This window comes from Curcuma longa, chromosome 2 (assembly GCF_044706935.1).
Source record: "Curcuma longa cultivar G26 ecotype Majalengka, Jawa Barat chromosome 2, ITB_CL_G26_1.1, whole genome shotgun sequence".
In the NCBI taxonomy this organism is placed as follows: domain Eukaryota; kingdom Viridiplantae; phylum Streptophyta; class Magnoliopsida; order Zingiberales; family Zingiberaceae; genus Curcuma; species Curcuma longa.
This window is the reverse complement of record NC_133862.1, coordinates 12277560-12294291: the sequence shown is the minus strand read 5'-3', so window position 1 is coordinate 12294291 and position 16732 is coordinate 12277560. Positions and strand designations below refer to the sequence as shown.

At 39.4% G+C, this 16732-nt stretch overlaps 3 protein-coding genes across 3 annotated transcripts; 2 read left to right on the top strand and 1 right to left on the bottom strand.

Annotated features, from left to right (window-relative positions):
• Positions 1 to 982: 982 nt before the first annotated feature.
• LOC141821636 (uncharacterized) lies at positions 983 to 9447 on the top strand. Its single transcript, XM_074709005.1, has 6 exons — positions 983 to 1141; positions 2097 to 2257; positions 3241 to 3450; positions 3518 to 3666; positions 3733 to 3904; positions 8866 to 9447. The coding sequence occupies exons 1-6, from the start codon at positions 1123 to 1125 to the stop codon at positions 9445 to 9447; spliced, it is 1293 nt and encodes a 430-aa protein (XP_074565106.1). The 5' UTR covers positions 983 to 1122.
• Positions 9448 to 10440: 993 nt separating this feature from the next.
• Positions 10441 to 11997, top strand: LOC141821317 (pentatricopeptide repeat-containing protein At1g09220, mitochondrial-like). The gene has a single exon (XM_074708730.1). The coding sequence runs from the start codon at positions 10481 to 10483 to the stop codon at positions 11984 to 11986; it is 1506 nt and encodes a 501-aa protein (XP_074564831.1). The 5' UTR covers positions 10441 to 10480; the 3' UTR covers positions 11987 to 11997.
• An 18-nt stretch (positions 11998 to 12015) lies between these two features.
• LOC141821318 (uncharacterized) lies at positions 12016 to 15438 on the bottom strand. Its single transcript, XM_074708731.1, has 8 exons — positions 15289 to 15438; positions 14098 to 14186; positions 13870 to 14008; positions 13082 to 13156; positions 12875 to 12996; positions 12740 to 12815; positions 12392 to 12451; positions 12016 to 12280 (listed from the first exon to the last, which is right to left on the bottom strand). Exons 1-8 carry the CDS (start codon positions 15364 to 15366, stop codon positions 12143 to 12145), a joined length of 777 nt encoding a protein of 258 aa, XP_074564832.1. The 5' UTR covers positions 15367 to 15438; the 3' UTR covers positions 12016 to 12142.
• Positions 15439 to 16732: the final 1294 nt, after the last annotated feature.

Genomic DNA, 16732 nt, shown 5'->3' with positions numbered 1-16732 from the left:
GCTCAACTAGAGCTCATGTAACAACTTTATAGTTTTCACTATCATATCTCCATTAGCTCTAGGAGTGAAAACTAGAGCTCATGCAACATGTAGTTGTGGCTTTTCATTTATCTTTTCACAGATGATCGTGGGATCGATCGTGTGAGATCATTGGATGATAGATTTCATCTTTTATTGAAGTAAACAAATTGAGTTGATCGAGTTAATTATTGTGAGATAGATTTGTTAAAGTAAACAAATTGAGCTAAAGCAAGTTTAGTTGTGTTCAAAATTTATTTATATACTTATTGAGTTTGTTTATTAAAAATTTCATCGAATTCAAGTCAAATTCAATTTTGTTCATGAACATTATTTATAAATATTATTTAAACATTTAATCAATCTCAACTATCAACATTATTATTCCTATAATTTAGGTTAATTTTTTATTTATTCATGAAATTGATACTATGTTTTTATTTTAAATAAATTATGAATACTAGATTTGGAAAGAACATAAAAAATTTTATAAAATTATTCATGAATATTGTTTATACATATTATTTTTTATAATTAAATTTTATATAAGTTAATAAATAATTTATTCACAAATATTATTTATTTTTAAATATTAAATTTATTCATGAATATTTGATTCATTTGCTATCCTAATGAGCTCTTCAATTAGGGTTTTAAAGTTTCAAGGGAGGTGTAAATCATAATTGTGGAAGTGCGTGGGGGCCAATATAAAATTTGCCCATTTTTTAACCCTAGACGAGGCGGGCCCCGACTCCAGCGCGGATTCTCAACCATCCAAAAGAGTTGAGCTGGCAAAAATCCACGGTCAAGCTTTCCCAGCCAATCCTCGCCTTTCGCCTCACGCCTCATCTTATCTTATCCCGCGGCTGGCAGCACAGCCGCTGTCTGCTGTCGCGTCTGAACTACCGACATCCTCAACTGTTCTGCGCCGCTTCGTTGCCCTAGTTACGGCGGTTGATCAACCTGTTGCCTATCTCGTACCACGCACCAAATCCTCGTGAGGGTAATTGCAGACTTCTTCTTTTCTTCCGTCTCCACCGCCGGATAGAACGAGGAGCCGAGGGTTTGCGCCGCAGGACCACTCCACGATCTGCGTCTCTCGCCATGGCTTCTGGAAATCAAGGTCTCCCTTCTCTTTCCATCCTTCTCGTTGATTTTTTTCCTGTCCGTGTCGGGTAGCTCGATCAATTTCTCTGTTGTTTGTTGGCGGAACTGATGCGGGTGATACAACTCTGTGAGAGCGTGTACAATTTGATGGGAAAATTCTGATCTGTGCACTGTTGTGCTTTTCCGGACGGAGCGCGTTGTTGGACTCCGAAGGTTTTGTTTTGCCCGTGGATGCAATTCTATTAATCCTTGAGGCAGAGTGAATTTGATAGGGATTCTTAATTTCGGATCCAATTTGGTATGTTTCTTATTGTACTGGGTTCTTCTGATCATAAGCAGCCCACGCTGTACTTCATATTGAAGTAGACATTAGACAAGTGACATTGAACTTTTGGGGCAGAGCACTATGGCTTCAGTCTGGAACTGAATGAGTTGTGGAGTAGCTACGCTTCTAATTTTTAAATCTGAAACTTTCTAGTTAGTTTTTGGGATATCGCTCTTTTGGAAGTTTGAAATCAAGAGCCTGGTTTGCTAACTAGCTCTTCACCTCATATCAGTTTCCAGAGATCTTGTTTGACAACTTTTGTAGTGCAAAATGGATAATTATAAGGAAACTGTATATGTGTAGGTTTTGAAGGGTGAATTATGATTAACATGGCTTTACATATTCTGGTTCTGTGGTTCATAGTTACATCATACCTGTGGTAGTTTTCTTTATGATCATGTGGGACACTTCTTTCAGTTAATGGTTTAGAACATTATCTAATGCAAGTCATTAGGAACAAACGTATATCTTTAGTAGCTTTCCAAAGGAAGAGTTTATCTTAATTATCTGAATACTCTCTCCCTTTGATAAGCACATAAATGAGTATACATAACTTACCTCTTTGACTGGTAAGCCTGATTGAAAAAAAATCTGATACCCTCTTTTTGGCATGCCCTTTTGAACTTTGATTTTCATTTGTTTGCAGACAACAAATCTAGTTCAGCTGAAAACAAAAGCTTGACATCTGAAGCATCGCCTACTGATTCCAACCAACAACAAGCCGGATCTCGGAGGACCAATTCAACCCCAGCTACTGGGTTTCCAATGAACCCTTTTGATTTTTCTGCTATGCAAAACCTGCTTAATGTAATTACTCTCCTTTTGTTTTTTAATAAAATGATTTTGAAGCTTAACAGGCACCAAAGTACCATGTAGCATCTTAAGTGGTAATTTGACACTAATTATTTTTGTCAAATAAGCCACAATTATGAGCTGTGTGCCAGTTTTTTTATTTGAAAATTTGAAGTAATCAACTGCTACTAGTTTGAGTTGCCTGATTGCTTAGCACAAATGTGTATGTTAATTTGAAGTTCTTGGAAACATCCTCATTGAAGTACTAAGAACATCTGAAATTTGTTGTCTATTTCTTTAGTTTCTTGTGTAAGGATGGCAAATTGCCCCATCTCGATTAAGAACTGATTTGCCCTGACCCGATTGAGGCCGCTTGCCTGCCCCATAACCTAAATGGGGTAGGGATAGGACCAAAAAATCAAGTTGCATATTCAAGGATGGGTTAGGTATGAGGTAGAATTTTTTTGCTTGTCTATCCTGCATGCTAGTCCTCGAACTGCCTCAAATATATGATTTATTTATATTTTATTACTTTTCTCTGATTGAGAAGCAGAGCTGGGATGAGGAAGAATTGTACTTTCCCTACCTCACCTCACTTCCTATATGGACTGAGGATGGGAATTGAACCTGCTCTGCCTTACGCCAGTAGCATCCCTACTCTTATGCATATTTTTTTCTAGCCCTTTTTCCCTTTAGTTTGTGGCTGAAAACAGATTGCCTTTTTTTTAGGAAGTCAAATATCATTCTTGTTTGTGTGGCTTCAAGAGAAAAACTCAATCTACATGCAACATTATTTTGTAAATAAATTAGAATCTTAGATGGGAAAACTTGGACTAAAGTTGCTGAAATGATGTTCGGTTGAACTAATGACTGAGCAAAAATCTATATTGTCTTTGAAACACTTAGATGATGTGAGTATGAGAAAATGTTATTGTATCTATTTAAATTGGACATTTATGTTAATACATGGAATTTTTCTAATTTACTTGTGGATACAGGACCCTACAATTAAAGACATGGCTGAACAAATTGCAAAAGATCCTGTATTTAACCAAATGGCTGAGCAACTTCAAAAGAGTGTCCATAGTACAGGACAGGATAGTGTTCCTCCATTGGATCCTCAACAATACATTTCAACCATGCAACAAGTCATGGAAAATCCACAGTTTATGAAAATGGCTGAACAACTTGGAAATGCTATTATGCAGGTTGTCCATTTCCTAAGGCAATTTTCTACTCTCCAATCAGTCATACTCATCTTTGTTTGTTGCTTAGGATCCTGGCATGTCTTCAATGCTTGAAAATTTGACAAATCCTGCTCAGAAAGAGCAGATTGAGGAACGAATGGCTCGCATGAAGGATGATCCATCATTGAAGGGAATTCTTGAAGAGATAGAAACAGGAGGTCCTTCTGCTATGATGAAGTAATGTATCTCAATGATTTTCTATACATGTATTTGTTCTTCCATGATTAATCTCTTCATTTTTAGATACTGGAATGATTCTGATGTTCTTCAAAAGCTTGGCCAAGCTATGGGAGTTGGGCCTTCAGGTGATGGTACTTCCACTACTGATCTTTCAGCAACTGAAGAAGCAGAAGAGGAAGGTGGATACGAAGATGAATCTATCGTTCATCACACTGCTAGTGTCGGTGACATTGAGGTATTACATCAGTTTCTATTTTATATCTATGCCTTTTATTCTCCAATTGGAAACCCCAGACTGTTGGTTAACATGGCTTATATATGTTGATGTTATATTTTTGTGTTGACTTTACACCTCAAAGGTATGCAAGATTGGATATCTAAGATTTGTTTTAAGATGTTCAGATTGCCAACCGATATAATATTGTGTCAGCATGCTTTCTTACTAAAGATGCTCAAGAGTTTAGATTATGGAGATGGGACTTTGGCTTAAAAGGAAAAAAAAAAGATTCGAGACTGCTGATTGAAAAGATTGCCTAAAGACTAGGAAAAAAAATACATAGAACTATTTTAAAGTGCATCAGTTGATCTGATTTATGAGGTTATCCAACTACAAACAAATTCATAAGATTTTAGGTGAAAGCGGAATTGTAATTCTTTCCACTAGAGGTATAATGACAGATCAGGAAGCTCAAAAAGGAAAAATTGAAGGCAAACTTTTGTTATATATCTGGTGATCCCCCTCCTTCAGGCAAATCTTCCAGCTTTCAAGCACTTTGGAAGGGAACTCATTTTGATTGTTTCAAAAAGAAGACTATACCACTGAATATTTAACATCAATTCCTTGTTTTCTCATTCATTTTACACTAAAAATAATAAAATTGTTTGCCTTAGTGCCCTGGCTCAATAAGAATGGTGGCTACCTAAATGAGAAAACAGAAAGGGAAAGCACATTAGTACTTGCTATTTAAATTCATCAATGCCTATGTGCATTATAGGCTTTCTTTTTTTTTTCCATGTCCTTTTGTCCCTTCTTTATATTCTACTGGCTATTTGCTAACTCGAGGGTAACCTCCACATTTGTCTTATATTTTGGTATGCCTATTACTACTTTATTCTATATTCTCTCAAAAAGCATTTACTTCACCACGTCTGTCAATACAGTTTCTGTGGTATTATCCAAGAAGTCATAGGAAGATTCTCTTTGTTGAACACAGTTTCAATGATTCATGCCCAAATAGGAAGATTCTCTTCAAATAATTCTTTTGTTAATTCCCTTTGTTGATCATATCGAAGAAATGAACCACTAAAAAAGGTTGGGAGAAGAAGAGTTCAGGTATCAATCAGAGCAGTAGCAGTAGCAATAGCAAAAAGGAGTGATGCCACAGTTGGGAGAAATCAAGATATATTTATATTCTAGACTTGTATTTGTTCCAAATTTAATTGTTCTAGTATAAGTCCAACTCAGTGGCTAACAGGGATACATCTAGAAAATAATTTCAATATTAGTTGTGTTGGAAGCATTATTTTTATTCAATATAACTGAATATAGCTGAATATGCTATTTGGACTTCCTACAACCTATGTCAATCAGTCAATCATTTATTTTATGAGCTGTATTTGATTATCTTCTGACCTATATGTTTGGTTGTATTGTGTATCTCCAATAACATAAGTGTCTTAAATAATTATCTTGTCTAACTAGTAATGTGGCTTATAGTGTAATTGAGCCTGCCACTTAGGGACAGTGTTCTAAATATTGCATCAATATAGTTTCCTTTGGACACTTTTAAATTGGTAAATGTAGGCTTAGGTTGTATGTTATTAAATGAGTGAGATGAAGAGAAGAATAACATAAAAAATAAGCTATAATGTCCATCAACTGTTTTAATGCAAATACTTTGGCTAAAAGGTATCAACCTTAGCTACAGAGAACAACTAATTTCTCATTGTAATGTATAATTGATGTTTTCATGTAGGAGGCCAAATTCTAAAAGATCATGTAAGTGATTATAGTTTATCTCTTTACCTAGTAGTTAAGTTTTGTGCTCCATTTTTTTACTTGATTGGATTTATTCTTGGAGCGTCATGTGCTCTGAAATGTGTGTCAGACATGGTCACAAATTGCAGCTAAAAAAATCACGTCCAAATTCTGCATTATCCTTACTTTGGAAATGGATGTATGCTAGGGCTGTATTTCTCTAGCTTTTCACTTGATTTTTTGTATTAGGACCATTTTGGATGTGGCCTATAGAAGCAAATATGTTTTCTTTCCCAATTATATTCAGTAATAAGTACATGACGTAGAAGTTGGTAGGTATATCACATGCAGCACTGGATGCCTCTGGTTGCTATGAATCTTGACATGTGAGGGAAAGAGCTATGTAACATGGCATCAAGGCTAGTAAGTTCTCTTAGCGAAAGGTATTCTGAAGGCATGTGGATAAAGCTCACTGTAAGAGAGAGAAAATTTGCAAAGAAAACTGCATTTTTTTAGTAGTACAAATACCTGTCAAATGCTGGAATTGGCATCGGCATTTGTGTTATGCATATACTTTTTTTTGCATGCCTTGCATCATACTTGCACCAGATTGTAGTCAGGATTTATAAATTTAAGAGAATCTGATTCAATTAGTTTTATGATTTTAAATACTCAGTAATAAAACATAACATATTGTACTCTTAAATCTTTATCACATCTATCTATATATACTTACATTTAACGAGAAAATATGTGACTATTTGATAAGTATTTCCTCTCTCTGCTATATATACTGATATTGTATCCTATTGAGTATGCATTATTTTGAGGATGGTTGGATTGGATTGCCAGCCATGCATTTTTGCATAATTCTGATGTGACTACTCAGTTATAATTCCTAAAGGAGTGAGAACGACGTGGTATAGATACGGGATAGGATTTGAGGAGAGAGATGAGAGTGAAAGTAAAAGAAAGCTAAATGCGTGACACATCAAAGAAAGCTAAATGCGTGACACATGCGAGTATGAAACAAAAGTAGCAACTGTTCTCCCACAGTGGAGGGGCAGGCAACACAACACCTTCAGAGATGAGAGGGTCGGTAAGTGCTACACTATTACTACCGCTTCCTTTTAGGATAGCCTGGAGAGTGCACATCCAATTTCAGCCGTATCTTTCTATTTTTCCCATATTGATCCCCAAATTTGGACAACTAATTTGAGAGGTAAAAGTGAGAAAATCCCCATATTGGGATTTTAACCCCCAAATCACACCAAAATCAACAATTGAGGGCACTTCAATCAACCGATCATAAACCAAATTGATCCACCATTTTCAACAGAAAACAGCTAATTGTATACACATAAACACCAAACACAGTTCATGGACTCCCTGAAGCTGCAATAAATTAGGGATAGATAATAGAAGCGCTGCACAAATGACATTTGAAACCTGGTAATAATCTGCTGACACTCACCCTTTAGAAATCTGACATCGAATGCTGAGGATCTAAAAGAGCTCGACTGATATATACAATGAAACTTCTTTGAAAATCATTCAAATATATGGTGGGGTCTTCTTGCATGTGTTAAGCATATAGCAGCCCTAATATATACAGTTGAGACTGATTTTGATCTTCAATGGAACTTATATTATATACAGGCCTCAATTGTATATATTAATATGGGCATGAATTCCTGATCTTTTCTTTCACTGCTGCAGCGGCTCGGGCAGGTCCCGCACAATGCTATGTCCCTATATTGCCCAGCTCATTGGGTCCGGCAGCTACTAGATCAAAACTGGAATTCAATATCTGATTCTATTCTTTATACCACTCAGATTATGGCCTAAAATAAATCTAAATTGAGATCAAATTATAGTTGTAGAGAAATGCAGGAGATTCGGATTAGTCGTAAATAGCCCCAAAGGCTAAGGAGATAAATAGCCCCTTTGGCGTAGACTAACTGTATATAATATAAGATAAGTACCTCTGCCACGCCTCCTTAGAGTCGAAAATAGACCCAAAGGCTATTTATCTTCTCTGCATAGCAGAGGTATTTCCTTTTTAGTAAGATGGTTTATTCTACGCCTTTGGGGCTATTTATCTCCTTAGCCTTTGGGTCTATTTTCGACTCACAAAGAGGCATAGCAGAGGTACTTATATTATATACAGGCGGATTAGAACTTAATTATAGTAAGTAGGGCCTTTGGGGCTATTTATCTCCTTGGGAATTGACTATAAGAGAAGATAATAAAGAAAATGCAGGAGTGAAAGCAAAAAATAAATATAGTCAATTACGCAATTTATATTCAAGTAGTTTTATTCAACCCTGTATATATATTGGGAAAGATCTGCCCTTAGAACTTATATGTATGGCGAGCCTATCGGGGGATACCCTCAGCAAAGAATTTACTTTTATATTAGGCCTGCAAAAAAAAGTAGTTCTATTCAACTTAAATATAAATTCAGATCTTTCCACTGATGACCGATGCGATGAGACATTAGACAGAAGCGAGGCATACCACCGATTCTAGTGCTCGTGCCGGCGATAAGCAGGTGACAGAGACATTCTATATAAGGTGGGCTCATCAGTCCCTGCTCAGTATCGTCACCCACGTAGCGGTGCTTTGTGGACCCGGGCCCTGCCCTTCTCAGTTGACTGGTCAGCGACTCGAAAATCACTCTTCGCTCAAGAGAGTTTTGCTATATAAGGATAAGATAATAGTTGTTCTCTTGTCTCTCTGATAAGTTTGAAGAAGTGTTTGTTTTTTTTTTTTTTTCTTTTTTTCTTTTTGATTGACAATTCGGAAGACCTTAGCTTTTGCACAGCACAGAAAGAGAAACTGCCTGGCCTGCGAAAGAGAGACTGCCTGCTTCTGCTTAGCCAGCACCCAAGCAAGAGGACGGAAGAAAAGAAGCTCTAAGCTTCCTGCCACCAAGACTAGTTTAGTTTTGGCCAGCCACCAAGAATAGTTGACTGCGGACCGCACCAAAGTTGGGGAGCGTGATCTCCGCAATCTTACGATCTCTGCAATCCGAAAACGATCCATCTGAAGCAATCCAGTCTCGTCGTTGAAGCAGTCAATGAAGAGTTCCATTTTCTTTTCTATTTCTTTTGTCAATCATCTTCCTCGGAATTTATATTTATTTTAGGCGAAGTGAGCTTCTCACCCTATAATGAAAGCAAAGGCATGACGAGAACTTCAATTGTATATATTAGCGCCCTGTATATATATTTGATTCCAATTCCCAAGAGGTGCCAGCCGCCTCCTCCGACGTCCTGGTAAACGCCTTCTCTCAAGGCTTGACCGAGGGTGACTTCTTCAGGTCAATAATTAAAAGACCTCCCGAGAACTTCGATGTACTGCTCAGCCGGGCCGACAAGTACATCCACGTGGAGGAAGCTCAAGCTGCCCGGCGCCGAGAGGCCGAGCCCGGCCATGGCAGTGCTTCTCATCGAAATGCCCCACCGGCTCCCCGAGCCGATAGAAAGTCGGCGCCTCAGCTGTTACACAGGTCCGACTTGGACCGAAATTCGACGCCGACTAAGCATCACCAGCGGACCATTCATGAGGTGGCTAATCAGCCCAGCCCCCCGGGCCGCAACTCCAGATGGGCGCCTAAGTTCTGCGCCTATCATCAATCGAGAAGCCACGACACCAATGAATGCCATCAGTACGCCAAAGAGCTGCGCTTGGCCGCCGACCAGCGGACACAGAAGTCTCCCCATCAGAGACAAGGAAGACCCGCTTCTGCTACCGGGCGTGCGAATCAATCTCAAAGTTATGATATCTCAGCATAGTTGTGTATCAGAATCATTCGTTCCAAAAACGTGCACAATGGTAAAAGTTTACGTGTTTATTTGGGGTCTGCGACTGGCTACTTTCCATCTATGTATGATTCTGATTGAACGCAGTGAAACTTGCAGGCTTGTTATTGTTTTGAATAAGTGTATCGACCGAAATCTACCAAGAAATTTTGACATGCTTGTTAGTAGTCAACTTAAAACTAAATGGTACTAGTAGGTTATAAGCATGTTTTTGGATATGCATGACAACCATAGTGGCATGGTGTGAAGGTAAATAATGTTTTTGGCGAAGTTGAGGTAATGTCCTTTTTTATCATGGTTAATTGTAATTTTTTGATTTATCTTCTTATAAATAGTTGTGGGTTGATCGTGTGAGGCCGGAATGGTAGATTTCATTTTTTATTGAAAAAGAAGATGAATAATATTTTTTTTTTAACTTTTTTTGAGAATTATAATCTTTCCATTCTAATGTACTCCTTTGTTTTTTCTTCCAGAAGTAGATTGAATATTTAGTATGTTACCTCAATGAGATTTAGTACAGCTCACATAATATTTTCAAATTCAAGTACAAAAGGGGAATATTATAACTTATTTTTATTTTTTATGTCAACATTTTATGATGAAATTTTCTCATCTTGCAGAAGATGAGAAAATTTCTCCTTTTTGTAATGGAGAGAATCTAGAATTTCATAATTTCTTAAATATCATATCTTGAAATGGAATTTTAGGTGATTCAATTGATCTAAGGTGGCATCAACTTTTGTTATTGATTATCTTTTTCTTCTTTTTTAACATAAAAGTAGAATTTATCGTTCTAACGGTTTTATGATCTTATGTCATATAAAGAATTAAATTGAAAAATTATAATTAACCACAATAAAAAAAATATTATCTTAACTTCATTTATCGAGATTTAATTTTTTCCATTAATTATCCTCTATCAGTCGGTCTGTCAATTGTATGAATTTTCTAATGGTGTTCTTTTACCAATTTAAAAAATTCGTGAGGGCTCCTAAAGCATTTTGTCATGCACCTCGTGTGCAACGCGAAGCCACTCTTCCCGGCGACAGCATTCCGCGCGTCAACCAGCTTGTTCTTCACCACCTGCGCCGCCGCCGCTCCGCCGTGCCGCCTCACAGCAGCAACCACGTCCGACCACACAGAGAGCCTGCTTCTCTCCGCTCTTCTGAGCCGCCGTTTCGCCCGAGGCCCTTCTCTCCAAGTGCACTCCCTACTCCTCACCACCGCTCTCCACCGCAACAACATCGGCGCCGCCGGTATCAGAGTCTGGAACACCCTCTTACGCCACTACGCGCTGGGATGCTTCCCGGACGAGGCCATCCGCCTCTACAAGCAAATGGACCAGCTCTACTGCCGCCCCCTCCCCACCGACACCTTCACATTCTCCTTCCTCATCAAGGCCTGCGCTAATCTATCGCTCCCGTGCACTGGTAGCCAGTTCCATGGCCTCTCGCTGAAGAAAGCTTTGTGCCCCGACATCTACGTCGACACAGCTCTTGTCAATATGTATTCCGCCTGTGGATCCTTGTTTGAGGCACAGAGAGTGTTCGACGGAATGCCGCACCGGAACTCTGTTTCTTGGAACGCCATGCTGACCGGTTTTGCATGCTGGGGCGAGCTCGCCTCCGCTCGATCGTTGTTCGAGCAAATGCCTCACCGGAACGTGATCTCCTGGACCGGCTTGATCGACGGGTATACACGTGCTCATAGGCCGCTCGACGCTTTGTCTCTGCTCCGGCAGATGATGGCGGAGGGCATCATGCCAACAGAGATCACAGTGCTGGCCCTGGCGCCCGCAATCTCCAACCTCGGAGCCGTCGTCAATGTCGAAACATTGCACGCTCACTGTGACAAATGCTCCCTCTGTTTGTTAGACATCCGGGTGCAGAATTCCCTGATCGACATGTATGCTAAATGCGGCTCCATCGAGAGCTCGTTCAAGTTCTTCGAGCACGTCGGCAGCCGGAGGAACGCAGTCTCATGGACCTCGATCATCACCGGATTCGCAGCGCACGGGATGGCGAACGAGGCGGTCAAACTGTTCGACGAAATGCTCTGTGCGAACGTTAGGCCGACCCGGGTGACATTCTTGAGCATGTTGAATGCTTGCAACCACGGAGGCCTAGTGGAAGCAGGATTGAGATTCTTCATGGCCATGGTGCACGAGTACCGCATCGAGCCGGAGACGAAGCACTACGGCTGCTTGATAGACCTGTTGGGGAGGGCAGGCAGGTTGAAAGAGGCAGAGGAGGTGATAGCAGGCATGCCAGTGGAAGTGAATGTGGTTGTGTGGAGGGCACTCCTCGGCGGCTGCAGCAAGCACGGCGAGGTAGAGATCGGCAAGAGGGTGATGAGGAGGATACTGGAATTCGAGAAAGGTTACAGTGGAGACTACATTGTGTTGTCCAACATGCTCACCGAGGCCGGCAGGTTCGATGAGGCAGAGGGTGTGAGGAAGATGATGGATGAAAGGAATGTCGCAAAGATCCCCGGTCTCAGTTTGATTTCGTGAAGGTAGAAGGGACCTTATGGTTCTGGAATCATATGCGATTGTAAGAAAGTAATGCCAACGACATTATCGTCTTATCGACAAACATGAGGCTTGTTTCGAGTGAGGGTATCAGCCAGTCGTCGAGGAGGATGAGCGGCAATGGCAACGCTTCTTCTGTCATTGTACATGTCTCCTCCTGGAGAGTGTTTTCACCATGCCCTTCAAGATTTTCAAAAACCAGAACAAGTTCAGCAATGCCATCGCGGGGCCTATCGTTAGCAAGCTGTAGAGTCCCAGCGGGAATATCGTCTTCACCTATAAACAAAAGGTCGAGAAGCTTATCATCATGATACATACAAACACTTCGAGTGAGTCGAGTGAGTTCGATACGTCTGATTGTCTATGGTAAAGCTGCCTGGAGCATACCTGATCGAAATGAAGATACATGTGCAAGAACATATAGATGAACAGAAAGATCCTTGCAACCTACAAGAAGAGGTAGTCAACTATCAAAGTTAGATATTGTACAAATAGGAATCATAATTCGCGGTAGAAAAGTTTCCGAAACTAACTGTTTAACATCATAACATTACATTGCTATCTCGAAACAGAAACAAAGGTAATGGCTCCAACAAATGATCAGTGAATATATAGCTTGTTTCAGAGTCGGGCAATTTATAAAAAAAATGTATGAACATGAACAGATAGGCATGCTTCCGTCGAACCACAACACGATAAGCGATACAAAGGAAGCAAAGTGAATCGATGTCCTACCAGCCATCCAAAGAATAAGGCCATGCCATTATGTATGTATAAGTTAGAACCCTTCTTTCCAGATTTTTCCAAGTACCTGAAGAAGTTATGGTTTATGGGATGTCCATTATAATCGAATTATGCTCAAGAACATACCACCGGAAATTCACAAAAGGCGTTGTCGCTTCGGAAAACAAAACCATGAGTATGTATATGTGTGCTTTGCCACTAATGAGAGACAGAAAGATCGAGTGCATCGAAAGGCCATGATGCAAGACCTGAAATATGCAATTAGACTGAGACAATTAGTATGGATGAGCCAACATCCAAGTGTCCAGAAAGCAAAGATGAACAAAAACTTACAAATTCTTTGCCTCCTAGAGAGGGAAAATGCCACAAAATCTTAGCCAAGTCGGAGAGAAAATAACCGAGTGATATCTGTAGAATGAGTAATTGAACAAGAAGTATTGTTTAGATGAAGAATTGGAGATTGTATAAAAAGATGTAAAGCAAGTTGATTCCCAGAAACTTATTAGAAGATTGTATGAATTGCAAAATACTTCATTGAATCAATCAATCCATGTGAAAGAGCAGATAATTCAAGAATAATTGAGAAGTAGATAGATATGAACTAACTGACACAGCCCAATATTTCTTAGTTGATAATATTTTACACATTGTTCTTGTGAATTTAGATGGTTTCTAAACAATATGAAAGACATAGTTAGGCAAAAAAAAATCTTGTGAGTGGGTCGACCAACTTTAAAGCAATTGACTTGACCGGCAAGAAGACATCTTACTGATAAATGTCTTTGCCTAATAAACGAATGCACAGATGTAGAAAAGTTTGATTTGTGAGTGACCAAATTCTAAGCAAAGCCTTCAATTGACTTGGAGTAAATCCTTGAGACACTTGAACGATGAGTTGTTCCTCAAGTCAACCGCAATAGCAGTTTTTAGTTCCTTCTGTTTTTAAACATAAAGTTACAAGTCAACCGCAATTGACTAGTGATACAAACAATCAAATTCTGATGCAGGAAAGAGCAATGCCAAATTTATCTCATATATCATGCAAGTTACAAGAAAAAGATTAGTCCTACACTGGCATATCATAATGTTTTTTCGATCAAAAATAAATATTCAATACCTACCCCTAAGGTGGCATCTGATAGAAGTGATTTTCTGTTCACTACAAGCTCTGACTTTGAACCATTTTTGAAAAGGTCTGAAAACACCAATAGATAAAGTGAAGCTGCCGCGACTATAACAGCATGGAAGGTAGAGACACCTCTGTGTGCAAAAAAAAAAAAAAAAAGGTTAAAATGCTTGTTCTATCATACATTCAGAGTGATCAACTTCTGAACATGAACATTACTCACCGACTGTTCCACTCGATCTTTTCTAACTTGGTTAGGTTGTTATAGCCCTTTAAGTATAGCATGCTGACTTTATGTGTCACTTGATATACCTAAAGTTATTGGGAGAACTATCAGGATCCATTTTGTGGATTTTCAGTTACCAAAAACAATGAAAAAAACAAATTGTGCCGATAAAATAGTTTAAAATAGCAGATATCCAATGACCATAAGCTCAATGCAGCCTATATAAAACACAGGACCACTATCTTTTCATGTTATTCAATTATTATGAAATGATTTGCACATATTTTCCTACAAGGCACTAATGTATTAGTCTTATACAAGGCACATTGTTGCCAACAAGGTTATAAAACTTCTAATAACAAACCCAAAGTTACAAAGCATTCTATTCGGCGATAAGTATACAAACATGTGCCCTCACCACTTATATCTCAATGGTCGCTATTCTATCAAATGACAAAGACAGTGTTGAGAAGGGGATGGCTTTTTCCTGGATGAAATGAAACATTTGATTCATGTAACAGGAGAAAGATTTCCCATTCCTTAGCCGTAAAGATATGTGGCCATGAAAAAGGGATTAAGTGGAATAGGATTGGCCAGGTGGTAGAGTCGTGAAAACACTTGCTATTCCATATTTTGGAATCTTAGATCAAAACATGGGACGACAATTTCCATGCTGTAAACTATTAATCCTACTTTTGCATAAGGCTTGTCTTACTCAATGAATAAGTAGGAGGAGGAAGGGGAAGGAAAGCAAAAAAGATACATGAGTTACCATATGCATCCACAGATTTTACAAGCAATACCTACATTCTTTATCTATCTTATGATTACTATTGTTTTTAAGTTTTTCAGAAGATTTATCTTACAAAACAAAGAAAATCCTTTCCTCTTCTTCTTTCCCTCTTGAAGAAATGGCGAGGAAGAAAGTTAAGTTTTATATGTTTCATTCCCCTGAAAGAAACAACAAAAGAGAAGGGTTTTGTTTGTTCTTTCTTTTCTATCCAATTTCGAATTTACCATGAAACATCAATATGATTCCCAGGACTTCACTGATTCAAGTGCTTAAACCCTAACCAAAACTGTTGCGACATTATCGACCACAGCAGAAGACCTCAAACTCAGTAAGAACATTTAGGGGAAGAACAGAATACAGAAAAGAGACACAGACAGCTTTTTTTTTGCACTTACAACTTTACACATGAGGACGCCGGAGAAAACCGAGAGCGGCCAAAGAAGTTGCTCCGCCGGCCCGAAGTTGCCCTCCATCAGCTGCACAACATCAATCAAGATTTCAGTTTTCCATGATCAAACAAACCAGTTGAGTTCAACAACTCTTTATCTTTACCCTCCTTTGCTGCGTGCAGAATCAAGAACTGGCTCTTGAAAAAATAATCACGCAGGTGGAAGAACCGAAGAATCAAAGGACGATGTGACTGGGTACTTTTTCCATAAGTCAAAAGGCCAAGATAAGAACAAAATACATTTATAGTTTCCATGAACAAGGCAGAATATTTATTAATTAATTAATAATTAATTATAGTGTATTATTTAGGCGATTGTTTCTTCTTTTAACGTCTCCCGATCCAAATAAACAGCCCCAAGTCAGCGGTAACGCGCATGCAACCTCAAGATCTTCTTTATGTTCTTCAAGAAATATGAATTTTGATCTAAATTGTAATCGATAGAGGAGAAAAAGAGTTTGTATCGAGGTGAGTAATAAGTTGAATATGTGAATTATGGAAGTACAAAATAAGGCAGGCAGTTACAACGCACGTTGCAGGAGAACATGAATTACGCCGGCGGTCAGGCCGTGGCAAGAACGGCGTTGAAATTCCCGCATTTTTTGGAAGCTTCTCCGTTTAGTCAACCCGTGAAAATGGACTGGCCGTGGAAAATAACAAATGGCCATGCACCAATCTGGAAAATTACCACCTTAGCTGCATCGTATGGTCGACACGTGGCCAGTGCAAAAAATTCTGATGCAAAATCTTGTTTGACAAATACCGAAAAAAAAATGAAAAATTATAGTTTACCACTATGAGACGAGACTACGATGTCATAGTAAGATGTTCCCATCAAGATCAGTTTATGGATGCGCGGCCTCTCCTCAGCACCACACTTGGATGAAGGTGAACGACGAGAAAGTCAGGAAGTCGCTTGAACCTGCAACCACAGCAATCGTGAGAAGGAAGGTCGGAGAGCCCGGCGCGACCACTCCGATGCTTAAGTCAGCCTCTGAGGAAGAACGAAAAGAAACTAAGGGCGAGAAAGAAGTTGAGAATGCGAGAATGCATGCCTTCCCCAATCAAGAGGGCCGACCTTATATACTGGTGATAGGTGTCGTACCACGGCAGGAGTAAGGTGGGAGTCTTATCCTGAGTAGGGTTCTGTCAGGGAGCATGGGATATTCAGGACAATTGTACTCTTGAGGACGAAGACATGCATCTGTCAGAGCGTTGCCCTACTTAGTAGAGGGGGTGTTAGAGGGTCCACGCACACCTGTACGAGGGAGTGGTCAGTGAAGGGGAGGGGGCGTAAGATCGAGGAGTCGGCACGATTCGGATCAGAGCAGGGTGATTCGGCTCAGAGGGTAAGATTTAGTCTTTCTCGCGATTGGGTTCTTGCAGCGACT

Coding starts and splice junctions, on each gene's coding strand:
- LOC141821317 (XM_074708730.1), top strand. CDS start 10,481: ATGCACCTCGTGTGCAACGCGAAGCCACTCTTCCCGGCGACAGCATTC.
- LOC141821636 (XM_074709005.1), top strand. Junction 3,667..3,732: donor GGTCCTTCTGCTATGATGAA/GTAATGTATCTC, acceptor CTTCATTTTTAG/ATACTGGAATGATTCTGATG. Junction 3,905..8,865: donor CTAGTGTCGGTGACATTGAG/GTATTACATCAG, acceptor TGTATATATTAG/CGCCCTGTATATATATTTGA.
- LOC141821318 (XM_074708731.1), bottom strand. CDS start 15,366: ATGGAGGGCAACTTCGGGCCGGCGGAGCAACTTCTTTGGCCGCTCTCG. Junction 12,452..12,739: donor CCTTATTCTTTGGATGGCTG/GTAGGACATCGA, acceptor CTCTTCTTGTAG/GTTGCAAGGATCTTTCTGTT. Junction 12,281..12,391: donor TGTATCTTCATTTCGATCAG/GTATGCTCCAGG, acceptor TTTTGTTTATAG/GTGAAGACGATATTCCCGCT.